Source organism: Aquila chrysaetos, chromosome Z (genome assembly GCF_900496995.4).
Source record: "Aquila chrysaetos chrysaetos chromosome Z, bAquChr1.4, whole genome shotgun sequence".
In the NCBI taxonomy this organism is placed as follows: domain Eukaryota; kingdom Metazoa; phylum Chordata; class Aves; order Accipitriformes; family Accipitridae; genus Aquila; species Aquila chrysaetos.
The window spans coordinates 42,634,848-42,661,870 of NC_044030.1; the positions used below are offsets into that span (position 1 = coordinate 42,634,848).

The window sequence follows — 27,023 nt, forward strand, 5'->3', positions numbered from 1 at the left end:
ACTTGAGACTTTGGTCTTTGCTATTGCTTCAGTTATGTTTCATCTACCAGGATTGTTTGTTTGTTCCTGTCTGTTGCTTCTCCCTTTGGTATCTCCTTTTGTACTGAAAAAGGTCCCTGATCAGCTAACCTTAGTGAAGCAGAAGTTCTTACCCTCCACATAGCCTTACTGTATCATCTGGTAGAAAATAATGTACCTTCTGTGCCTTCATCTTCCTTGAAGCAGATGGAAAAACAGATTCTTCATAGAGAATTATTCAGTCAGTCAGAGAAGTAGAGAATGGTATTTCATGGTCAAAATTATGATGGAAACTTGAACATTGTTTAGAACAACAAAAAGAAAGATTGATTAAATAGTACTTGTGGAATATGCTGTGATATGTGACTGCAAAAGATTTGAAGTATTTTTTCATTATTTTTGGGATGAAGATGCATCTTCAGAAGCTGGAATCTATGCACAACCCTCAACAGATATATTTTCGACAAGACGTTCTCTGTGAGACCCTGGCTGGCAACACTTGTCCCTTAGTCACTATTACAGCCATGCCAGAGTCCAATTACTATGAACATATCTGTCAGTTCAGTAAGTACGAATTTTTTTTCTTCATCAATGGAAAATAATGTAAAACTAGCTCTTCATGAAAAAAATTTAGTATTAACTGTTTTACATTTTTATTTTTACAATGTACAATAAGGTTAATGTATTTCCTGAAATTAGGAGGTGTCAATGTTCAGGATTTGCTTTGTATTAAATAATATTTAATCCTAAATATCCTAAATAAGGATATTTATATCTGGATATATAAGAGTATATATATATTAATATATTTTAACCTAGTTGCTAGATACTTTTCTGTGTTACATTTTGCAGACAACAATTCTTGGAAAAGAACACCTGACTTCTGACTAACTTTTTTCCCCAAATGCTCAGGTTATTTGCTTGTCAAAAAATCTTTTATAAAGCCAGTATCTAAGCTACTGCAATTTGAAGTGAACTTTAGTTATGACAGCATTCCTGGTCTGTTCCTCCACCCCCGTATTTTTCTTGCCTATTGGAAAAAAAGCCATCAAAGTCGTCATATCATAATTGCCAGCTCTAACTAGTTGTGACTGTGTAATTGTCTGATTGAATTGAAAGCTCCATTGTGACAGTTCTGTAATGAGCAGTCCTTATAATAATATTCTGGCAAGATCTATCAATAATACTGATACTCAATAATACTCAACTCCCAAATACTGTATTTTGCATTGTAATAAATGAAGCTGGCTATTGCCTCTTTTTTCAATTAACGATCTGGTTACTTAGCTTGAATCATATTTTGCAACTTCTATGCATACTTCTTCTAGGGAATCGTCCTTATGTTTTCCTATCTGCTCGTGTACATCCTGGAGAGACTAATGCAAGCTGGGTTATGAAGGGAACACTGGAATACCTTATGAGCAATAATCCAAGTGCCCAATGTTTACGAGAATCTTATATTTTCAAAATTATTCCTATGCTCAATCCAGATGGTGTCATCAATGGAAAGTAAGCATAAGTTTACTCACAAGTATGTAATCTGTACTTCTAAGTCTTTGCATCTGTTATCTTAAAAAAACACCCCCTGCCCCAAACCTAAACTAATCCCAGAAACATACAAATGTAATACTTAATATGAAAAAAAAAAAACCAAACAAAACAAAAAAAACCACTTAAAAGTGGCTAGGACTTTTCCATTTTTTGGCTTTTTAAGGGCAGATGTATCGTTCCATGAATTTCAGTTTTATAAAAAGTATCTTCAGTTGTTCATGTATGATAATCATTCCTAGGTGATTTGTCATGGCATTTTAATTGTCTTTGAACTACAGTCTTAGATAGGTGTCCAGTGTTATATGAGAGCACAGCTGCTTTTAGGAAAAGCTAAACAAGTTCATTGTTCTCATGAAAAAGAACAGTCTTGTATCTTAGGGAAATGGCTGTTGTCAAATGTTATTTTAAAAGGTGGAAAGTTAATAGGTGTGCAAGAGAAAGGGTAAGAGTATCCTGATTTCAAGTTATTGATAGTAATTCTTTCACTTACTACCGCTTTTCTTAATAAATTTAAGGGATATTTCAGAACCTTTTGATACTGCTATGAGTAAGCATTCAGCAGTCTATATTTACAGGAAGTTCATATAAAATGGAAATTTTTGTATGGTGATTCTACAGTTCCTTCTTTCCTAGATATGTGTAGTATTTTAAAAGGTTTTGTAAATAAAATAATGAAAATCAAACCTATTATGGATTTGAGTAGAACCCTGTCTTTATATAAGTAAAAGCATGTATATAACAGAATACCTGGAATTAAATAATTCAGAATACAAGTGAAAGTTTAATACAGGGACAGTTGAGAAATCTGTCCCAGCAGACACAAGCTAAAGACAAATGTGCTGAAGATGACTGCATGAACATGAATTTCTGCAGGTTTAAAAGTTCTTGCTGATAGTTGACAGAATACAGAGATGATCGATCTTTGTTTGCTGGTTTTTTTTGATTGGTTTTGGTTTTTTTTGTCTGTCTTGTTTTTCTCACAGCTACTTGTCTCCTAATAACTTCATGTTTCAAGTCTCAGAATTCTGGTTGACATTAGTCTTTGTATTACAGAAGTCAAGACACCAAAACTGTAGGGATACAATATATTCAAAATTACTGATTTTGAACTAGCATTTGAATAGGATCATAAGCCTTCAGTTTCAACAGCAAATAAGCAAGATTACAATTGACTTCCTTTAAGAAGCTACTTCTAACTTATTTTTAGTTTTTCTGTGACATAACTTAAAAAACCCCAAGCACTTCTATTATTTGGCACATTAGAAAACTGAAGTTTGTTTCATACCAGACTCCTTCCAAAGGAGCAGTGGTGATGAGGAAAACTTGAGGTGGGGGGGAGGCTTATTTAAAAGTATGATAATACAGACTACATCATGCGTTTTTCCACCCCCCCACAATAGCCACCGTTGCTCTTTAAGTGGAGAAGATTTAAACAGACAGTGGCAAAATCCAAATCCAGATCTGCATCCCACTATTTACCATGCTAAAGGGTTACTGCAATATCTGGCTGCTATAAAACGTTTACCTTTGGTGAGTATGTGTGTGTAAGCAATTCTGAATCTTTTTAACCTTGCCTATGTAGCTAGTCTGTAAAGTAAACATTTTAATACGGTCTCGTAAACTGTGTCACACTTAAAGCTGACTTGGAGAACTGGTCTTCTGCAGACTTTTAGATGTAAATCTGTTTCCTTTGCTAGGGTAGAAAGTTAAACCTTCCTTAGATGAATCCTACGTTTTTTGTCTTAATGCACAAGTTAGTTATATAAGGAGTTGTATTTCCCAATTCTTTGGAGCTTTCAATGGTACAAATAAAAATTTTTGTTTGTCCTTCTATTACTTTTATAAAATGTAAATTCCATATGCCTTGGCTTATTTTACCAAATGATTTATTGTAGGTCTACTGCGATTATCATGGTCACTCTCGTAAAAAGAATGTGTTTATGTATGGCTGCAGCATCAAAGAGACAATGTGGCACACAAATGTTAATGCCGCCTCTTGTGACCTGATTGAAGACCCTGGTTACAGGGTAAGTTTAGTATTTGTGCCTTTTTCACTTGGCATGAATTTGGAATATACTTTTCAAATAACTTCCCAATATTATTCTGGGCGCATAGTGACTTTAAAGCATAAGCAGACTTATTTAGAACGATCTCTTTTTAGTTTGTGAGTGTACTTCAAAGTATTTTGAGAGCTTTAATCATTGTATACTAACACAGCAGTGGAGTGCTTTATTTTTGGGGGTCTTTGTACCAATACATGCTTTTCCGTGTTCAACATCACCATGATAGTAAATACATGGAAAATATGCTTCTGTGCATTTATAATTACTGGATGAAAAAAGAGTCATTTAAGCATGGTAAACAATATTCTAGCAACAAGAAAATAAAAAATACTGAATTGCTCTGAGAAATACTCATTTTTGTGTATGGAAATAGGCAAAGTTCCTCTTGTAAAGATGTGTAGTTAAGGCATGTGGCCCTAATAAATATACATAATAAACTTGCACAAACAGCATCCACTGCATTGTATAAGCTTTCAAAAATTCCGAAGGATTTAAAGAATTACATTCTTTCTTTTGTGTAACTCCACTGCCGCCTTGTGGCAACTGCAAATCTGTGCAGCCTAATGCATCCAAACCCCGTGGTTTTTTGAGGAGATGCAGAGAGTTAAGCTTGAGAAGCATGTGAACGGACGACAAAACGGTTGTTATGTATCGGTGAGTGTAAATGAGTGCAGATATTTTCGGATTTTTTTCTCAAATTTCCCTCACTTAAAAAAAAAAAAAAAATCTCTCTCTCCTTGATTTTCTTGTGCAATTTCCTGGATGCTGAGTTCAATGCTGTTCAAGTCTGCTGCTCAACACGTTTTTATGGGGTTTTGTCACTTCAGCCTGCAATACCATAGCACACAGAAGACTAGTCAATAAGAGTTGCGGGAAAAAGCCTTTTGGTTTCAAAAAGGCAGACTTGAAATGTTTGGGCAAGCTTATCCCAATAATCGTATATGTACTACTGAAATAGTAAATTCAAAGTGGTCATGTGTTTTGGCTTAACTGATACAAATAAAAGCTGGAAAGAATGTAGTCATTTAGCATTAGTCAAATACCTAACTGTTTCTTGTCTTTTTCCAAAGCTGTCATGTAAACCATTATATTGAACTTTGATTCACGTTCTTGAAGTTAGACATGCACCTAGTGCTGTGTTGAGTATGAGCGATTTTTATGTATTAATAAAATAGTGCCTGTGTTAGGTCTGCAGATTGGATTGTTGAAACAGTCTGAAACTGAATTAAATTAATTATATGGTGTATGTAGTACACTTAATTTGAGCAAAGTTAGCTCGGTGAATTAGGAGATGGTGATCACCTGAAGAACTCTTTTGTATCCTGTTTCTTACCCACATGACTAACAATTTTAGTGATTGAGTCTGAAAAACGAGTATTTTAATAAGCAGGAAATAGCAAACCTGTTGTCACTTGAACACACACTGGGTTTTGAAAACTCAAGATGGAGAAATGCTTTCATTCTTGTTCTTTTAATTCAAATTGCAGCAATTTTTTTGGTAACAGTTTGTGATTGCATATTCCCCTCCCCCCCTGCTTCCATAAGTGAAATAAAAGAATCACTGTATTTCTCAAATTGCTGTCCTGCAGGCACTGCCCAAGATCCTGAGTCAAACTGCCCCAGCATTCTGCATGGGCAGCTGCAGCTTTGTAGTGGAAAGGTCCAAGGAATCAACAGCGAGAGTTGTTGTCTGGAGAGAGATAGGAGTACAAAGGAGCTACACAATGGAAAGCACGTTATGTGGATGTGACCAGGGCAAATATAAGGTAAGAAAATACATCTGTTAAACTGTTCTTGCTTTATAATTTCTTCCATTTGCATTGGTATCTTGTTGTATAACCCCACTTGCTTGCTTGCTTTAAACTTCTAAAACTCTTCTAAGATCTGTGTACACTAATGTTAGAGTGAAATTACATAATTTACAATATTATAGATTGCATAACAGTCTTCATATGTCACTTAACACCCCCCCCAATATGTTATGCTGATTGGCTGGTTTAACAAGATTAGTATTAATTATTGCTTGTAATACATATGCATGTATGCATGTAGTTAAAAAAATCAGAACTGTTCTTTCCAGTACATTATTAAAATTGGGTAGTAATAAACGCCAATACTAGAATAAAAATTTCCTTTATAAATGGCTATTTCAGCTTCACCATGGCAGTTCATGGCTCTTCACTAGATACTTAGTAGTGTCCCTTACAGGATTTTCCTGTGTAGCTGCAGAAACAGGCTTATAAATCAAAACACTTTCATATCAGATTATCAGAACTACAAATTACACATCTCTGAACTCATCATAGTTGGTTTTGACTTCTTGACTTAAAACTTGTTTTCAATTTGTCTCCTTCAAAAGTGTTAACAGGGCTGGATATTTGAAAACAAAAGGTGACCTTGTTCATAGTTTCTGACTAGCAGAAAACTTAATTCAAAGAAAATACTCATAGGGGAAAAAAAGGAGAACCACCACCCTAACATCTGATTTTCAACTGCTGTCACTGGGTTAAATTTAGCTACAAATTGAAGCAAGTTCTTAGAATGAACATTCATTAAAGAAGTCACAGTTTCCTCTGCTTGAAAACAGAATTTAGGAATGCAAATCAAGAAAATGACCACAAGCCTCACATAAGGTGCTTGACAAAGAGGATCAGAAGGCTGGGATCAAGGCCGGGGAGGGGGCAGGAACAAAAAAAAAATGTTGGAACCAGGTATATTTAATGTATTAATATATGCTCCAACACCCATGCTTATCTCCCTATATAGAAGGAAAATATATTTTGGCAGGAATTTCACTAGGTCTGTAACTACTAAATGAATGAGTTAATTTTGTCAATTGATAAAATTATTCCTGCTCTTGTCAGAATATTCCATTATTCCTCAGATGACATCATTATGGACCTTTAAAAAACGGTAACTTATCCAACTTGCTTATTTTGAAACTTGCAGAAAATTCTTAAACATGAACTTCATGGCTTTAGCAGTGTTGCTACAAAAGTTCTTAAGAAAGGTGAATTGAAGGTTCTTTGTGGACAAACTTTCAAGATGCTTAACCTGCAAAGCCCTTCTTCAATAAGGGTGGAAAAAAAATGGCTGAATTCTGTGGAAAAATCATTTACTCAAAAGGGAAGAGCATTCCTCTCTGTAATAGAAAGTAGCTGATGAGATCAAATTGCCGTTCTGTCATTCATTTTATTTGGAATAAAGCAATTTGTGAGGACTTAGTCATCCTTTGAACATAGGGGAAGATTCTTCATTTTTTCCTCACTATGATAATGCTCAGACTTACTAAGACAATGTATCTAAAAGGCCAAGGTGACTAGACAGAACAAGAAAAGAGCAACATTTGTCTAATGAGAAGGTCAAAGAGATGAAAAGGCTCAGTCATCCTTTTTTTGTGTGTGTGGAGGGAGTGGGGCCAGCAACTCTGTAAATAAACTTGCAGTATGAATTAGATGACATATTTCATAGTGGGTTATTTCAAAACACAGAGAGGAATTAAACTGTAGAAATTCCTTCCCCTCCTACTTCCCACCCCAAAGGACATGACACTTTGGATCTGAGGGACTGGACTGTGTGTACTGTAAAGGTCTGAAGCACTTTTCCAGTCTTCTGGTTTGGCATCGTCACTGAATTTTGTTCAAAGCACAAAGAGGATTACTCAACAATTCTGTTCTTTGTGGAAGAAATGCTGAGTCTTTGCCAAAGCTGGGGAATATCAGAACATCAGTTTTTCTTTTTACTCTTTTTTATTTTACTCAGACAACAGTGATGCTACACTATAGCCAGCCAGGAAGCTGTTGAACTGAAGTTAGCAATTCTTACCTGAATTTAGGATCCCTGGTGACAGAGTTATCTCTGGAACCAATCTTGTTTTAACTGCTTTTGTGGGGTCTTTGTAGTACATTGAGAATTAGTGCTGCAAATATTGCTCAGTCATCTGTGATTCAAGATACTGAAAAGCAAATGTTCAGTTGAAAAGATGCTCCCAAGATCTACTGTGGAGGATAATTAAGATGCCAGACAAAAGAACAATTTCTTCAATAATCAAACCACCTGAAACCTGAAATCAATCCCTTTCCTGATCGGAGATTAGTAAATTTGGGAGTATTGCTTAATTTTTAAGTTAATTGAAAAGATTTTGTTATCTGGCAATTTTATGGTGCACATAAAGAGAAGACTTCAGGAGATAAGGATTCAGTCAACAAACTTGGTCAGTTACCACGATTCTTCAGTCTCTAGATTTTGAGCTATCAGAAATGATCACATCTTTGTAGCCTCTGCTGAATAAGCAAGCAGAAGAACAAGATGATGTTTTACTGTCCAACTGACTTCTCCAAATCTTAGTATGGCTGTTTTCAATTTATTAAGTACATATTACAGGAATATTCTTCTCAGCTTGGGGTCACAGTCCATTGTGCCTTTGTTGTGTATCTTTACTTTCAGGTAGCAAAGTTCATCACCGAAACATTCTATTCATGTGAAGGTATTGTCATGATGTGCTTAGTAAGGAAGACTTCAACCAGCCATCTAAAATGTTACTGTCTAGAAGAAACAGTTGTATAAAATGTAAAGAAAAACAAATGAAATTTGGTGCATGTTTAAAAAAAAAAAAAAAAGCAGCTACTTCCAGGTGGCTTGTGCTTCAAAGCAATGCTTTAACACTTAAGGAACTTCAATATGCCACAGTTAAAAGTGCTATAACAACAGTTGAAGGTGATTAGAAGATCAAGAAGAGGAGTGTCATCAAGGCTTCTGTGAAAATGGACTTCACCTGGGGTCCATTAGTTAGGGCAACTGCTTGTTATTATTTCCTGAAACAGACTTTGTGTCTCTTGTTTCATGGAAATTAAGAGATTTGGCTGATGGAAGAATAACTATGGCTTAAGAAATTTGGTATTTGGCAGCTGTGTGGTATTGCATTCTCCATTATGATTTAAAGAAATGGCAGAAGCAAATCTAGACTTTGGCATGAACTTTTTCCACAAGAATGTAGACCCTTCAGCATAGTAAGTTCAGACTTTATTGTTCAAACTTTGTTTCACAGTAATCCACCTTCAGTCTGATCTGTTTAGGTCTCTCTTCAGTTATATCCTCTTTCTGCTGTGGTGACAATAGCAGCCGTGGAACATGCACACGCTATTTATCTTTCTAACAATTGTCTTTGCACTTTCTTTTATACTGTACTCTTGTCCATTTTCAACTTAGAGCACTCCTATTATACTGTCTTATAAGGAATCTGCCAACTAACTGTAACTTCTTCAGCAACAGATGTAGACAATGATTGGAAAAGTTTCTGAACCATCAAGTTGTGCACGTTAGTAACCTGTGTAACAGTGAGATTACTGTTACCCTTCTCCTTCCTCTTCTGCATACTTGTTGCCTCTTGTCCTTAATGTTATTTTAATCTCTTTGGGGCAGGGACTGTGTCTTCCTGTGATTAGCATAGTGGAGCCCCAGCTATGATTGGGGTCTTCGAATGTTACTGATGTGCAAACAAATACAAAACAAAAACAAAAAATTGGCCTCTGTGGATAAGGTACTGCACTGGGAGTGAGGAAAACTGATTTCTGTTCCCAGCGGGGTCAGTGACATGCTGTGAGACACTGTGCAAATCGCTTCAACCCTCTCTGCCTCCATTTCTCCATCAGTAAAGTGAGGATAATTCTTCCTTTATTAATAAAGTGCTTTGAAACCTACAGCACAAAAGCATTATAAAAGAGGTAAGTAGTATTACTATTAACAATAATACTCAAATATCCAACTCTTGTTCACTGCTAGCAAGTTTCTGTACCATTTGGCTGGAGGATGGCACTGTTTAGTGAATATAGCATTAGTTTTCTTGTTACTAAAAAGTACCTTGTTCATGAAGAATACCAAGGGGAAAAAACAGAACTTGCAAGAAAAATAAAATCACAATCTTTCTATTTATTAAGTGTGCGTATGTTCAAAACAGAAGTACATGAAGAATGTGTGGACTGTACCGTTTCTGGAGCAGCATAACACTTTTTTTAAACCTTGCATTTTAAAATACAGTGTCAGTGCAGCAACATACACAAAGCTTGTGTGTGTGGTTTTTAGCTTTTAGTAAAAAAAACTTCTACTCCATTCTTTTTGCTTCATGTGTTTTCCTACTTGATGACTTAGCTTACCACCAATTCCTGGTTCTGCTTCCCTGCTTGTTTTGTCAAAGCTCCTTTTTAACTACCCTTTACCTTAAGAGGCTTAGAAGATCCAAACTAAAATCCTTCTAAATTCTCCTGAGATACAGAAGTTGCAAAGGGGTAGATTGAGCTGGCTTGTGACATTGAATTTGTTAGTGTATATACAGTCAGTACTAGCCAATTCCATAATTGTTAAGGGTCACACTGGATTATCATTCTTTTCATAAAGTAATTGAGGTCAGAGGTTCTGTCCCTACATACTGCACTGCTGGCTAAATTAAAAGTGTAGAATTATCTGGTGGGAGGCTTTATCGCATATGTAAACTCAGAGAATATTACATAAGTTCTACCTCCTAAATACTCTTTGTAGAGGAAAATGCCTTGGTATATCATTTGAATTAGAAAACAGCTATGGCTTTTGATACTTTGTTTGTTGTTTTTAATTACTAAATGTGTGAATAAATGCTTTCAGAATTAACACATACAGCCTGTCACTTATAGGAGGGGAAGAGGTGTTTGTGTCAAGGAGTTACTTTGTTGCCTTAAATAGTCTTATGCATCAGAACATAGCAATGAACTTGATCACAGCTAAAGTATGAATTCACTCATTTTTTTTCATTCTAATGGAACTTCTGTTGAAGAATCTTGTATTTGAAATCTTAGTATTTGGAATTCCTTTTTATAAATTCTGTCTCAGGTTTTTAAAATAATTTATACTTATAAACATGGACATGATCTCTGTCTCTCTTCCAATGCCACTGGGTAAAGTCCTGTTAATACTGATGTGCTAGAAGTGTAGACTAGGAAGCTCCAAAGAAATATGGTTGTGTCCAGAAATGTCTGTTCAGCGTTAGAGGAGTCATGTAGTTATTGAGTTTTCTCTGATACTCTTGCTAAGTGTTTACTCTACAGTTCTTATTTGTTCTGTCTTTAGAGCAAGAGAGTATGTTAAATAAAATAATGAAATGTGTTTTAAATAGTAATTCTGCAGTATGTGTGGATCCATCTGCATGTACCTATTTTGAATATTTAATTCTTATTTTTAAATTAGGGATTGCAGATAGGGACAAGAGAACTGGAGGAGATGGGAGCAAAGTTTTGTGTTGGCTTACTGCGTTTAAAAAGAATGGCCTCACCTTTGGAATACAATCTGCCTTCTAGTCTGTTGGATATTGAAAATGAGCTGATTGAGTCAAGCTGTAAAGTGACGAGGTAGTACACATTTATTACTTTTACTTTTGGCGGGGGGGGGGATTGCAGTTTCTCAAATGATGTAAAGATTCTCTCAAAAATGTTCTTTCACTCATAAAAAATAATATTGATGTGTTTGACCTGTTAGTGTAACAATAATCTGAATATATTGGAGATGTATTTTGTTAATTCAATTACTTGAAGCTTTTAAAGAAAACAATAAATACAGAGTTAGGCTATATGTCACATTTGTTGCTGGGATAAACACTGGCCATTTTAATGTCATCGGGGAGTTACTATATGCAGTAAAACTCAGTAGGTCTTAGATCTCAATTGTTTCTTTGAGAGCATTTTTTTTTTTCTTTTTTTATTACTGGCTACAGTATTAAAAATGTATTTAGACAGGCTTAAAGTATGTGAGTTAAAGCACTCTAAGAACTGTAAGTTTTTCTTTCAAATTTTTTTTTTCTTTTTTCCTCTCTGGTAGAGATATATAACAACATTTAAAGAACTTAAAACTTGTGAAATAACGTTCGGGTCACAAAAGAAATGTATCTGCTCAGTAGCTAGCTTATGAAGTTGCCAATTCTTAAAGCTCTAGATAGGCTTGCAAAAGTATGCATACTAGTGCATACTTCTATTCATGTAATTAATTATTGAAGTATGCACATGTACATAGTAATTGGGGATGCACAGTAAATAAGTGTTTCAAGTGTACAAGCTTCTCTTTCTGAAAATCTGGTTAGAGATTAAATAAAGCAGAGTTGCAGAATTCCAGACTTCAGAAAAGCATTAAATTAGAAAAAAGTAAGATTTACACACTATAATGTTACCACTTGGCATACTTGGAACCAAAAAAGTTTTTATAGTGGCCTTGGCTGTAGCTCCAACTTAGCTAAAGCAATACAGTGGAAATTTGGGGACAAATAAAATATACTATTGTTTTTGTGCAACTGCAACAAAGGGGTTCTTGAGACTAAGACTTTCATTAGTCTAGCATCTAATGAACAATTTGTCTGTAGACCATGCAAAACCAGCAGAGATATGGGAGAGTATCTGTGGTACCCTATGGAAGGGGAAGATGATGTTTAGTTCCAGCATTTAAACACATAAGTGTTATCAGAATGTGGACTACTGAGAAAGGCTGGAGCTTGTGTTCATGCTTAGCATTTACACATGGTAATGAAAAGTGAAGTATGAGCTAAAAGGTGATAAGAACAATAGGAGTAACAATAGGAGAGTGTCTGAAGGAAGAGGTTAAAAGTGTATGAAAAGCAGCTGTGATGTATAGATATCTGTCACGCCAGTGATGGCTGGATCCCCCAGTATCATCAATAGTACAGTTTTAGCATGCTTGTAATGGCCAGATTCTTACTGTCAGATCAAGTTTTGTGCTTGGGTAAGGCCAAGTTAGTGATTCCGGGAAGAGACAGGATCAGAAGGTGGCTTTGGAGTAACCCACCCCCACCAGTGTGTAAGCCTCACTGAAGTGCAGGTAGGCTCACTGGGAGAGAGTCATATGGCAGATGCCGAAAAAAGCAGACAGTGCTTTACAACTGTTGGAGTGGCATTAGCATGGTGTCTCCAGTGCAGGCAAAATGCAGCATTTTGATTGTGAGGAATGCTGCAGTGTTTTTTACTGTACTAATATAACAGTACCAAAACAATGGTAGCAGCACAGAGCAGCACTCAGCATTTGTAACATTACTGTTCAATGTATCACTCAAAATTTTCACTTGATGTTGTATGAATTACTCTCAGCCTTTTAAGATATAGTTTGAAAGTATAAATAAAATATCAGTGTCCTTGGTTTTGCAAGTGTAAAACTATATTCTGCTATCTCTATAGTGTGTTTAAAAAAAAAAAAAAAAAAAGAGCAGGGGGGAGGTAGGGGTAAACTGTGAAAAGTCTTGAACTCTTTTTCTTTTATTCCTTGCATTTGTTGAAAAGTTGGCCATTAGAATGAATTAGTGTAATTATCTGCTTTGCTCTAAAAAGTCACTTACTTGTTCATTTGTGTAGCATAGTAGTTTAATGAGCAATACTACAGAGATGTTAGCACAGAAAATCTGCTTCCACTGCTGTTATGCTGGGGGGCCGAGATAGCTGATCATCAGGTGACTATGGAAAGCAGCTCTCTTGTCCTAAGCTTTTGAATTAGGAAAACACAGATTCAGTGGGTTTTGTCTCATGGACAGGGACCAGCCTAAGGAGAAAAAACTTTATTTGCTTATGTATTGTTTTATATGTGTTGCCAGGGGTTCTGGATATGTATCATCTGAAGGTAAGTAATCTGTTTAGAATTCTTCTTAAATATACAAGGAGCTTACTGTCTGATAGACATTTGAGTTGTTCTTTGGGATGAGATGTAAGCGTTCACAAGAGACCAGAACTTAAGAAGTGAAAAATGTTAACTGGTCAGGAAGTGTGTAGATGCTTGAAAAAAGTTCTGTAGTGCATCTCACATAGATATATTCCTTGAAATAAAGCTGGGGAGCAAGGGGCAATGTTTTATACTGTAAAGCTCTTGAGAGGAATTACCAGATAGGATTCCATCTTTATGATAGAGGAAGTCTTACTACAGCAAATAAAATTAATCATTTTGATTACAATTTTCCTCACAAGGCCTTTATCAAAATGAAGAGGAAAACTAGGGGATGGAGAAGGAGAAAAGAACATGACAGCTGCCTTCAAATACGAGAAGACAGACACAAAGAGTCTGCTCTCTCTGGGGCAGACAGGTCCAGGAGTAATGGCCTTAAATTACGAGGAAAAGTCACTCTAGACTTTAGGTAAAAATTCTATATGGCAAGCAAAAATGAAGTTCTGGAACAGTCATCTGTAGAAGTTGCAGAGTCTCCACAGGAGATTAAGAATAGTATAGGCAGGCTTCAGTCTAGAATGGCAGTGGGAACAGCTGAATTAGCCTTAATGCACAGAGGTATACAAAGGGGCTGTGGGAAACTTCTTCACTAAGTATCATACTTAAAATAAATTGCTTATTCATAAATACTAAATGGTTAAGAGTCACTTTGACTCTCTTCTTTAAAGCATTGCTTTACAGCGTTCTCGGAAGCATTTGCATGTAAGCAAGGAAGTGCCTGTGAGGGACCATATGGAAGAAACCCAGACCCTTTCTGAGAAATAAGCATGCTGGGGTGTGTCTTTGAACTGCCTGCATGCTAATGCATGCAGCATGGGGAAAAAAATATGAGGAATTAAAGATCTGTGTGCAGTTTCATGGCTGTGATCTTGTTGGGATCATGGAGATGTGATAGGATGCCTTGCACAACTGGAGTGCTGCAGCGGAGGGATACAGGCTGTCGAAGTAAGGACAGGCTGGGAAGATGAAGAGGGGGAGTTGCCCTTTATATGACAGAGCAGCTGGAATGCATGGAGGTCTGCCTCAGGATGAATGATGAGCCAACCGAGAGCTTATGGGTAAGGATTAAAGAGCAGATCACACTGCGTGACATGGTATTGGGTGTCTGCTGTAGGCTGCCTAACCAGGAAGAAAAAAATGGATCAGGCCTTCTATAGACAGCTAGAAGCAGCCTCATGTTTGCAAGCTGTGATGGGTTGACCCTGGCTGGTTGCCAGGTGCCCACCAAAGCCGTTCTATCACTCCCCCTCCTCAACTGGACAGGGGAGAGAAAATATAACAAAGAGCTTGTGGGTCGAGATAAGGACAGGAGAGATCACTCACCACTTACTGTCACGGGCAAAACAGACTCAACTTGGGGAAAATTACCTCACTTTATTACAAATCAACCAGAGTAGGGTAATGAGAAAAAAACCCGAATCTCAGAACACCTTCCCTCCACCCCTCCCTTCTTCCCGGGCACAACTTCACTCCCGGCTTCTCTACCAACCTCCCCCAGCGGCACAGGGGGACGGGGATGGGGTTTACGGTTGGTTCATCACACGTTGTTTTCTGCCGCTTCATCCTCCTCAGGGGGAGGACTCATCACACTCTTCCCTGCTCCAACGTGGGGTCCCACCCACGGGAGACAGTCCTCCACGAACTTCTCCAACGTGGGCCCTTCCCACGGGCTGCAGTTCTTCACGAACTGCTCCAGCATGGGTCCTTTCCACGGTGTGCAGCCCTTCAGGAGCACACTGCTCCAGCGTGGGTCCCCCACGGGGTCACAAGTCCTGCCAGAAAACCTGCTCCGTGGGCTCCTCTCTCCACAGATCCGCAGGTCCTGCCAGGAACCTGCTCCAGCGCAGGGTTCCCACGGGGTCACAGCCTTCTTTGGGAAACCACCTGCTCCGGCGTGGGGTCCTCCACGGGCTACAGGTGGATATCTGCTCCACCGTTGGACCTCCATGGACTGCAGGGGGACAGCCTGCCTCACCATGGTCTTCACCACGGGCCGCAGGGGAATCTCTGCTCCGGCGCCTGGAGCATCTCCTCCCCCTCCTTCTTCACTGACCTTGGTGTCCGCAGAGTTGTTTCTCTTACATGTTCTCACTCCTCTCTCCAGCTGCCGAATCTGCCTGTCCCAACTTTTTTTCCTTCTTAAAAATGTTATCACAGAGGCGTTACCACTATCGCTGATTGGCTCGGCCTTGGCCGGCGGCGGGTCCGTCTTAGAGCCGGCTGGTATTGGCTCTCTCTCGAACACAGGGGAAGCTTCCAGCAACTTCTTACAGAAGCCACCCCTGTAAACCCCCCCACTACCAAAACCTTGCCACACAAAACCAATACATTCCACCCCTCGCCTCTGTGCATCACATTTTTAAGAACTATCATTAAAATCTACATTCATCACACAAAATCTTCACTCACATCAACAAAAAGAATTCCCACACCGAAATCAGAATAATATCATCACAAAACCGACAAAAGGTGGGCAATTTACACACAATCCACCCCTCGTCCCTTCACCACAATTACAACAATAAAATTCCCCACTGGTCATGCAGCTCTTAACTCTCTAGCTGCGTTCAGTCCATGTTTTGCCCGTAACCTCTCTCAATTACTATCCTTATCTCAAATTCCTCACACTGCCCGCATTCTCCACCAAAAAGACTGTGATGGGTTGACCCTGGCTAGTTGCCAGGTGCCCACCAAAGCCATTGTATCACTCCTCCTCCTCCTCAACTGGATAGGGGAGAGAAAATATAACAAAGAGCTTGTGGGTGGAGATAAGGACAGGAGAGATCACTCACCACTTACTGTCACGGGCAAAACAGACTCAACTTGGGGAAAATTACCTCGCTTTATTACAAATCAACCAGAGTAGGGTAATGAGAAAAAAACCCGAATCTCAGAACACCTTCCCTCCACCCCTCCCTTCTTCCCGGGCACAACTTCACTCCCGGCTTCTCTACCAACCCCCCCCAGCGGCACAGGGGGACGGGGATGGGGTTTACGGTTGGTTCATCACACGTTGTTTTCTGCCGCTTCATCCTCCTCGGGGGGAGGACTCATCACACTCTTCCCTGCTCCAACGTGGGGTCCCACCCACGGGAGACAGTCCTCCACGAACTTCTCCAACGTGGGCCCTTCCCACGGGCTGCAGTTCTTCACGAACTGCTCCAGCATGGGTCCTTTCCACGGTGTGCAGTCCTTCAGGAGCACGCTGCTCCAGCGTGGGTCCCCCACGGGGTCACAAGTCCTGCCAGCAAACCTGCTCCGTGGGCTCCTCTCTCCACAGATCCGCAGGTCCTGCCAGGAACCTGCTCCAGCGCAGGGTTCCCACGGGGTCACAGCCTTCTTTGGGAAACCACCTGCTCCGGCGTGGGGTCCTCCACGGGCTACAGGTGGATATCTGCTCCACCGTGGACCTCCATGGACTGCAGGGGGACAGCCTGCCTCACCATGGTCTTCACCACGGGCCGCAGGGGAATCTCTGCTCCGGCGCCTGGAGCACCTCCTCCCCCTCCTTCTTCACTGACCTTGGTGTCCGCAGAGTTGTTTCTTTTACATGTTCTCACTCCTCTCTCCGGCTGCCGAATCTGCCTGTCCCAACTTTTTTTCCTTCTTAAAAATGTTATCACAGAGGCGTTACCACTATCGCTGATTGGCTCGGCCTTGGCCGGCGGCGGGTCCGTCTTAGAGCCGGCTGGTATTGGCTCTCTCTCGAACACAGGGGAAGCTTCCAGCAACTTCTTAGAGAAGCCACCACTGTAACCCCCCCCCGCTACCAAAACCTTGCCAACAAAACCAATACACAAGCCCTGGTCCTTGTGGGGGACTTCAACCACCCCAATATCTGCTGGAGGAACAACACAGCATGGCATAAGTAATGTGGGAGCTTCCTGGAGAGCACTGATGACAACTTCCGGACCCAAGTGATACAAGAACCAGCAAGGAGAGGTCCTTTGCTGGATCTGGTACTCACAAACAAGGATGTGCTGGTTTGGATGTGAATGTTGAAGGCAGCCTTGGCTGCAGTGACCAAGAGATGATGGGAGTTCAGGTTCTTAAGAGGAGGGAGCAGGGCAAAGATCATAACCCTGGGCTTGAGGAGAGTTCAGGGATCTGCTTGGAAGAGTCCCATGGAATAAGACCCTGGAGGGAAGAGGGGCCCAAGAAAGCTGGTGGATATTCAAGGACCACTCCTGGCAAAACTCAAACATGTAAAGGTGTTGTGGTTTAAGCCCAGCCAGTAACAAAGCATCATGTAGCCGCTTGCTCACTCCTCCCCACCCCGGCGTCCGGTGGGATGGGGAGGAGAATCAGAAAGGAGAAAAGAAAAAAATGGAACCTTGTGGGTTGAGATAAGGACAGTTTACTGGGACAACACAAGGAGAGAAGTTACAACAACAACAATGGTACTATTAAAAGAATATACAAAACAAGTGATGCACAGTGCAACTTCTCACCACCTGGAACCCGACACTCTGACACTTCACACACCAGGAGAGAGAGACCCCCTGGCCCCACAGCCCGCTCCTCATTTATATACTGAGCATGATGTCACATGGTATGGAATAGCTCCTTGGCTAGTTCAGGTCAGCTGTCCTGGCTGTGCCTCCTCCCAGCTTCCTGTGAAGATTAACTCTATCCCAACTGAACCCAGGACAAAAGGAAGGTGGAAGCAGAGACAGCTAACCTGGGAGGGATATAGAGACACTGTCTGAGTATGCAGAGACGTGGTTAGGAAGGATAAAGTCCACCTGGAGTTGCATCTGGCATGGGATGTTAAAGGCAATAAGAAGGGCTTCTGTAAGTACGTAGGTAGTAAAAGGGAGACTAGGGAAAATGTGGGCCCACTGCTGAATGGGGCAGGAGCCCTGCTGACACAGCACATGAAAAAGGCTGAGGTACTGAATGCCTTCTTCACCTTAGTCTTTGCTAACAAAACTGGCTTTCAGTAATCTAAGGACTCGGGGACAAGGGAAAGTCTGGAGCAAGGAAGACTTACGCCTGGTGGAAGAGGAACAGGTTGGAGAATACTTATGCAAACTGGGCTTGCATAAGTCCATAGGTCCTGATGAGATGCACCCAGAAGTGCTCGGAGAGCTCGCTGATGTCACTGTGAGGGCACTCTCAATAATCCTTGAATGATCGTGGTGATTGAGACAGGTGCCTGAAGAAAAGCAAATTTCATTCCTATCTTCAAGAATAGCGAGAAGGAAGACCTAGGGAACTACAGGCTGGTCAGCCTCACTTTGATCCTTGGGAAGGTGATGAAACAACTAATCCTGGAAAGCATTTCCAGCCACATGAAGAAGGAGGAGATTGTGAGTAGTCAACACGGATTCACTAAGGGAAGTCATGCTTGACCAACCTGATAACCTTCTACAATGAAATGACTGTCTTGGTAGATGTGGGGAATGAAGTGGATATTGTCTGCCTTGACTTCAGTAAGGTTTTTGACACTGTCTGCCATAGGATCCTTGTAGAGAAGCTGATGAAGTATGGGCTGTATGGGCAGACAGTGAGGTGGGTTGAAAACTGGCTGAACAACTGGGCCCAGAGGGTGGCTATCAGAAGCACAAAGTCTAGTTGGAGGCCAGTAACTCGCAGGGTACCCCAGGGCACAATACTGGGTCCACTCCTGTTTAACATCTGCATTGATGACCTGGATGATGTGGCAGGTCCTGTCACGGTTTAAGCCCAGCCGGCAAGGTGTACCCTCAGCAAGTTTCCAGATGACACTGGACTAGGAGTGGCTGATCCAGAGGGACCTTGACAGGCTCTAGAAATGGGCTGACAGGAATCTCATGAAGTTCAGCAAGAAATGTGAAGTCCTCCACCTGGGGAGGAACAGCCCCAGGCAAAAGTACATGCTGGGGGCTAACCATCTGGAAATAAGCTTTGCAGAAAAGGCCATGGGAGTCATAGTGGACACCAAGTTGAACATGGGCCAGCAATGTACCCTGGCTGCAAAGAAAGGCTAATGGTATCCTGGGCTTCGTTAGGACGAGTGTAGCCAGCAGGTTGAGGGACATCATTCTTCCCTTCTCCTCAGCACTGGTGAGGCCATACCTGGAGTACTGTGTCCAGCTCTGGGTTCCCTAGTACAAGAGAGGCATGGACATAGTGGAGGGAGTCCAGTGAGGGGCCCCTAAGATGATGAAGGGATTGAAGCATTTCCCATAGGAGGAAAGGCTGGGAGAGCAGGGACTGTTAGTCTGGAGAAGAGAAGGCTCAGGGGGCATCTTATCAAGGTGTACAAATATCTGAAAGGAGGTTGTAAAGAAGATAGAGCCAGGCTCTTTTCCAGTGGTGTCTGGTGACAGGCTAAGAGGCAATGAGCACAAACTATAGAGGAAATTCTATTTCAGCATTATATACATATATATATATAATGTGAAAAGGGGGAAATGTCTTTAAGTCTGTCCTCAAAAGACACTTGAGTGCTGGTGTTGTGGGCCTCTTCAAATTGGAGTCCTAGTTTAGGCAATTAGAATACAAGGTTCTAAAATCACAATCTAGTTGCATTTCTCTCCCTCAGAACTTTCACAGGCAAGCTTCTGATCCTTTGGCATTTCTGTCACATACTCTTTAATATTTTGTAAATATGTTTTCTTCCATAAATACAGGCTGGCTGTAAGGCAGTTTCACTTGACAGCTCTTGTGGATGGTCTCTAAATGATAGTCTTTCAGCAAGGGCATGTGTTTGTTTCTTGAGTTCCTTGTGTACATTGATGCAGCATGTTGAACTCAAAATTTAATACTGACATGTTACACCTACTTATCATGCTTTACAGTTTTTAAAAGTTTTACTTTTTTTTTTTATTTGCGGCTGCTATTATGTGTTAATGAGATTATAATATTTTTCCCATCCGTAAGTGTTATATCGTTGTCAATTTTATTAGAACTAAGCTTCAGTATAAATGTATCTCTCTGAAATATTAAACCTTGGTTACAGCATTTTGAATCAAGATGTCGTTGTGAGTAATTAATTATCAGGGTGGCATTGAAAAACAGCCCAGATGTCCACTTAACTTTATATTAATAACTGCCCCAGATATAGAATCTGTATTTTATATTGTCTCTCTGGAGAAAGTTAGCATCCTGGGTCACAGGTGCGCTGTGCTTCGGAAAAAAATTACGTGCTGGATTTCTCAGTTTGTTAATGTTACTTATGATGGAGTGGCCTTAAAACAGCACCTGTTGAATTGGGGAATGTCATACATAGGTCACTCCCCATAGGATCTGCCAGAGAGCTAAAGACACATCAGAAACACTTTAGTATCAGGATGGGATAAAAAAGGGTGAGGAGTCACGTACCAGCCAGCCTTCTAACATACCACTTTGCATGAACACATGCACAAAAAATCCAGTTCTGAAGCTATTTGAAGGAAGTGAATAAAAAAAGGAACTAGAGTTCTTGACCTTCTTCCCACGGTAGTGGGGGGAGAAGCAACTGGTTATGCTTTACCACTCTGGTTAAGCTTTTAACTGATCCACAAACTGTAGACAATTAGGTGCTATTGTGGTAAAGAAGTAGAAAAACTGTTGTCTGGATTAAATGTTGTTGCTAGATGTTAGCTTAAACTAAGAACAGGGTTACTGCTTTCTGATATTTCTGAAACTTTCAACAGATCAGCACAATCATTTATTGAGAGAGATTTTCTTGTTTTGGTGAAACTAAACTTTACCGTAAAGGTAATAGTTATGGTCCTGCTTCTTGAACAGGATCTCTGTAGTTAGTCTGTACACAAGTTGATCAGCTGCTTTGAAAGCAAGTACAAGCATAAACACAATCCTTTGGACTTAATGGTTCTTCCATTTTGGACTTTTAAAGCACACTGTTTATGATGGGTATGGAAGTGCCTCCGGTGAGTAAAAGTCTGTTACTGCTTTCTGTTTGATAGCAAACTTGAGTAATGCTAGATGAGAAAAGGAATAAATGGGAAGGTGGGTTGTTTTGATGTTACGAAATAAAGCAAATCCTGGAGAGAGGTGTATGTGAACAGACATGTATAGTTTGAATTTCCTTTCCTTCTCCAGCTAAAATACTTCATTAATCCAGCTAGCTCTAGAAAAACTAAAATGAACTGCATGTAAAGTGCTGGGGCAGGGGGGAAACTGCTTCTGACTTGATTTACATTTTGTTGGTGAAGTAAGGGGCATGGAGACTGTTTTATACTGGATTTTCTGAAAGCACTAATGAAAGACTTACTATTGCAAAAACACAATGTAGCTGGTTTGGCATATATGAGCATAGATTAAAAATAACATGAGGCTCATAATAAGGTTAATATTATTGAGACTGTACATGGAAATATTTAGAATCCTTTTGTGTGAGGAAGGTAACTGGTACTCAGGAACTTCAAAAAACAGGAAGGTTCAGTCTCCACCCCAAAAGACTGGGTCATGAAAATCACAAAAGTAATTGTACTGCAAGACAAAATTTTAAGTTGAGAGATGAATTAATAACTTCATTCAATGTTTTGAAACTGAATTTGTATATAGAAAAAAATTAGTTTCCTAATCCTGACCTTTGGCTACAGGTGGTGAAAGGTAGTGACAAATGTTTCTGCACTAAAGAAATCAAGGCAGTAGAAAAAAAAAATCAGATTCTGTGCATGTTAGAGTTACGATTTTTATCAGATAAGGAACATTGACGTAAGAAATATTGAGCTCTATTGGAGAGATCTGTTAACAACTGTTTAGATTTTTCTAATGTCTGATGGCTTTGTTTCTTAAATTTATTAAATGTAAATCTATTAAATGTAAATTTACTGTATAACACTAAAATAGAAAAATATGTAGCATGAAGTGAGAAAATAGGTACCTTGCTCTGTGTTCATTTAGCAGTACTGTGTATCTATGTGAGAATCTGTGGTGAAAAAACTAAATGTGTAAATTCCAAGAACTTGTCTTTAAAATGTGGCATTAAGACTGAAATATGTTGTGTATTTGTACCTGATTCTCTCTATGTTCTGAACCCATCTTAAAAGTGATTTGATAATCATAATTATTTATACGGAGATTCATGTCATTGAATTCAGTGGAAATGCTTATTTGAAAAGTGAGAGTGGAATCAGACACTTAAGACAGCATGTTTTTCAGAGAAAAGTGCAAACTATACTGCTCTTTGTGTCACTACTGGAATATTGACTTAATATCACACTGTTCCTTTTTTCAAGTGTGAATTTTCTTAAACTTTATGTGTAACTAGAGCAGTTTTATGTACAGCCACTGATTTGTCTGTACCTGCTGATGCATCATTAAACAGATTTATTTAACCAAAGTTACCTAAGCAGTTATCTCCAATTTAAAATGTTGAAAAATATTTAAGCATATAATACTTACCCTGTCAAGATGTTCCTCTGGTAAACCTAGAACAATATGACTAGATTTTGTTTATTTCTTAAATTATAATTTTGTTATCCTTCTGAGACAGGAATGACCCATGTCTATGATGGCATGATAATAGGAATTTTCTGTCTGGATAACTGAGTTGACTCCTTTTTATTTTTGGTAGCTGTGCTGTGTGCCGTATAAGCCATGTGCATACATCATCTCTGCATAAGCAAGAAACTATAATTTTGTTCACAGTACCTCCACTATTAGCAATGAAAGTGCCTTATGATCATTTATGTTTTCACATTATTTTTTTCATTCTTTGCTGAAGGGATTAATACTGCCATAGGTAGAATTAAGAGATGGGCTGATTTTTGTTTCTGGAGTCTCAGAAGCCACGTTCTGCCATGTACCTTAGGCCATCAGACTTTTGGCTCAATTACTTGGAAAAGTCTGTCCAGAGCAGAGTGATTTTATTCTGCTCCCCAACAAATACGCCCATATGACAATTGGGCCAGATATACTTGGGGCCCAAGTTTCCTATGTTTGGTAGCACTCACTGCATGTCTCAGCAGAAAGTTCAAAAACCCGTACTGTTTATCAATGACAATGCTCAAGGGGGAAGTCTCATGTTATTTATTTTCAGGGACTGCCTTATCTTCAGAACAGAAACACATACTGTAGAACAGGTTGTAGTTAAAGGTCTGCTCTTTTATGGGATAATGGAGATACTGTGTTCTTCTATTTTGTATATTATTTAAAATAGATTTTAATATAATACTCTTTTTTAATGAATTCTATTGAAAGCCACTTTGTACTGTCTCGGGAAGTACTGGGCGAGGGTGTAATAGATAGGTATTGATGAGATCATTCCTCCTCAAAAAAACCCAACCAAACCAACCAAACAAAAAAAAGATGAGGAATATTCAGATTTTAGCAGCTGAAAAAAAGTGTGGTTCAGCATGGATTTTCCCCTGGTCTTTCAGAATTTTGGTTTTGGTCTTCTTGGGGGGTTGTGGGGGTGGTGGTGGTATAGGTTCTATTTAAGCAGTATTTTTGTATGATCACTGAATGAGTTTTCAAGACTATGCTGTATTTCCCTTGTACAGTGAAATAGAAGACTGGACACTGCCTCAAGATGCTGCAGTTCGTTCAGATTCCATAATCGTAATTTTTCTTGTCATCTTGGTGGTGAGAGGCATGCCAGAACGTTTTGATAGAAGGCTATAACTAATTTAGGTAGATACAATCTGAAGCAGCTCCTGGTGACACCTCTGATGAGGCTCAGCAAACTCTTGAGCTCTCCTTTCCCCACTTCCCAGTCCAATGATAATGAAATGTAGAGAAGCCCATGGCTGGTATTTCTAAGTACTCTTCCAGCTGCAGCACAGGGGAGGTGAGCTCCCTAGCTGTACGAGACCTCACTGCTGCTTGGAGGAAAAGTTTGCTTTGTATGGTTTTATTTCTTCCCCTCCCAGCAAGGATCTGGCTACTTTTCTGTGCAGCAGAAGTCCTTCTCTTTGTAATTATCAGGAAATAGATTTTCATTTATCTTTTTTCTATTTCTTAGTGAAATATTATCTGTGAAATATGTTGTCCATTTGTCCTTTGGATCAATCCTCATATCCAAAGTGCTGAAGTTTTAGCATTTCTGTACAGTTCTAGATGAGTTATTAAAAATAGCTATCAGCTGAGATATCTATTTGTTAGGTATCTATTCAGTTGAGTGCTGGAGATATACAAAGAGCTTCTATTGAGTAAAATTTATAAAGCTAACTTCTATTCCTCTTCAGAGGCAGTCATGGGTCAGAAGATAGTAGTGCTATTCCTTGCTTTATATGCCCAGACTTCCATTCCCATTGTTCTTTTCTAATAAACGTACTGCTTATTCTTTCCTCATACTTACATGATTCACTGCTCATTTCTTACCATTAGAGATGAATGAGAAGCTACCTACAGAAAATGCAGGTAAAAAATTCATGAATAAGAAGTATATAAGAGAGTAGTTTTTACACAGCTATAATATCCCTGTGTGGTTGGAGGAATGAATAAGATTGTAGTTATTTCCTTTGTATTTTGGATGTTACTGGTGTTACTTTTTACAAAACTACAATTTCAGTGCTTTAGAGGATAAATAGGCAAGTTTAAATGTTCAAGTCTAAACACACAGAAGGACTGCTTTTATTTCTTGCAAATTATTTTGAGGGTTTCTCAAATTCTTTTTGGTTTTGCTGGTTGTACTTAAAATAACCAAGTAAATGTTAATATTTTAAAATATACCTCCAGTATTTCATTACACATAGGTTCAGTTTCCATGAGATCATTTTGAACCATGTCTGAAACATACTTGACTTAAGAAAAATAAAGCAGTAAGTAGATTTATTTCCCTCTGGCAGTGCACTTTAACATTTTAAGTGATGAATTAAACACTTTATTTTTCTTTAATTATTTCAGACCCATTTGCCAATGTTCCCCCTCCCCCCCCCCATTCCAAATGGAAAAGATTAGACTGAATGTAATACTGATCTTGTAGTAAGAATTATAGCTGTTATGCTGACAGGTTTGATAGAGTCTGTATGCAATGAAACAAAAAAAACACATGACTGCAGTCATAACTGTTAGGACTTACTGGAATTATCTTTTGCACAATAACTTCAGCTGTTTTTGGAAATTCTCGTCGTTTCATTGATTGTTTTGAGGCTCATTAGTATGTTCTAGAACATGGTGTATTTTTGTTTGTTAATTTAATTTAATTATAGCAGAGAAGCAGACAGCTTTTGGGACCCAGCATGTCTAGAAAATGGTAGAAAAAGTAGACTGCCAAAAGGAGCTGTGGGAAAGAAAAAACCTGACGCAAAACCCATTTCCTGCCCTTAGTCTTACACTTGAGAAAAGACATCAGACTGGTGGGGCAAGGAGTGAGGGGTACATGCAGTGAGAATGTGTCCAAGAGTTTCTTGTAAAGGGTCTCCCTCTAGGTGCCAGAAGGAAACTGGATTTGTCCTACTTTATTTCCCTCCCCCTTAATAACTCTTAAACTTTGCCCAGACATTTGCATACTCCTCATCTCTATCACCTGGGAGTAGAAGTGTTTCCCTTCCCACTCTCCTGCAGCATTTGAGCTTTTCTTGGCCTTTCTTCCAGTACCTCAGGAGTACAACTTAGTTAAAAAGAAGGCATCTTATGCTGCAACTTTCGTCCTGTCTGTGCCTTTCAGAAGGTTGGAAGAAAAAGCTATGAAAGATGACACCCAGAATTTCACTGGTGGGCCTGGTGGCAGTGCCCATGCACCAAGATGCTCCTCTGGCCTAAGTGAAAGTGATTGCTTTTAATTCTTTGTAGACTGTAGTGTCAGAGTACTGTTCATCTTCTCTAGGGCAAAATAAGGAAACTAGTAATCTAGGAAAAAAAAAAAAAAAGAAAAAAATAAGTATGATGAATAGGTTATATTCTTCATACCATTTTTCAAGCCTTTCTTCCACTCCTGGTAGTATGATCCAAATATTAGTGTGGGCTACAGTCAATGATTGTTGAATCCAACTAATTTAATCCAGTTTTTAGTTTCACAAAATGTATTTCACGGTGACAGCACAAAAAAAATGTTGAGATTAATTTTTATTAATCTGTGGAGTGAAATTTAGTAACTCTGAGTACATTTAAAAACAAGACTTAAAGTGGATTTGGATACCTAGCTTCTTAGGGCTCAGAAAAGAGTGAGACATGTTGTTCTCTTTAGCCTTGGAAATTCCCTTGAGGAAATATCCTTACTACTTGGGAAAAACACATACGTGAAGAGGTCCTGAAGGGGACAGCACGTAGCTGCATGTGTGATGTTGCCTACTGTAGCAGCATTGCTGATCCCTAGAAGAGAATATAGACCCTAAAGGGAAATTAAAAAGAAAAGTATGGAGAAACGATTCCTTTGTGATACCTCCTGACTCTTTCTCCACTAAAATTTTCCCTCCCCTGGCAATGCAGTTTTGAAAAGAATCATTAGTTCTTCAGATCTTTCTCTCCTTCCTTTCCCAACTCCCCAGGTAGCTGCAATTCTCCATAGTTTGGCAGGGAATATTTCTTAATTTTTTCTTCCAAAGTTTTAAAATGTATACACTTCCCCTGTAGTCTCTGAAAACTGCTGATCTCCATGGGGCTGATATTGGTAATGGTTGTGTCTGGCTTGTGGATTAATTTCTCTGTAATTGAGTCATGTGGATAATAAAACATCCAAGTATATCTTTTGAGGGACAAATAAAATTTTAGTTTGAAAAAATATACCATGTTAGTGGTTAGGTTTATTTTTTAATATGTTTGGAGCATTAATGT

General features: G+C 39.3%; 1 protein-coding gene across 11 annotated transcripts in view; it reads left to right on the forward strand.

Annotated features, from left to right (window-relative positions):
• AGTPBP1 (ATP/GTP binding carboxypeptidase 1) overlaps positions 1 to 27,023 on the forward strand; it is a 77,518-nt gene that overhangs the window by 46,068 nt on the left and 4,427 nt on the right. For 4 of the 11 annotated variants that reach the window (XM_030004577.2, XM_030004575.2, XM_030004576.2 and 1 more), the window contains exons 21-26: positions 429 to 582; positions 1,347 to 1,527; positions 2,970 to 3,099; positions 3,465 to 3,596; positions 5,222 to 5,398; positions 10,848 to 11,008. In XM_030004577.2, coding sequence (XP_029860437.1) covers positions 429 to 582; positions 1,347 to 1,527; positions 2,970 to 3,099; positions 3,465 to 3,596; positions 5,222 to 5,398; positions 10,848 to 11,008 — 935 coding nt within the window. The other 7 variants (XM_041120960.1, XM_030004579.2, XR_005931602.1 and 4 more) reach the window with 7 other exon arrangements.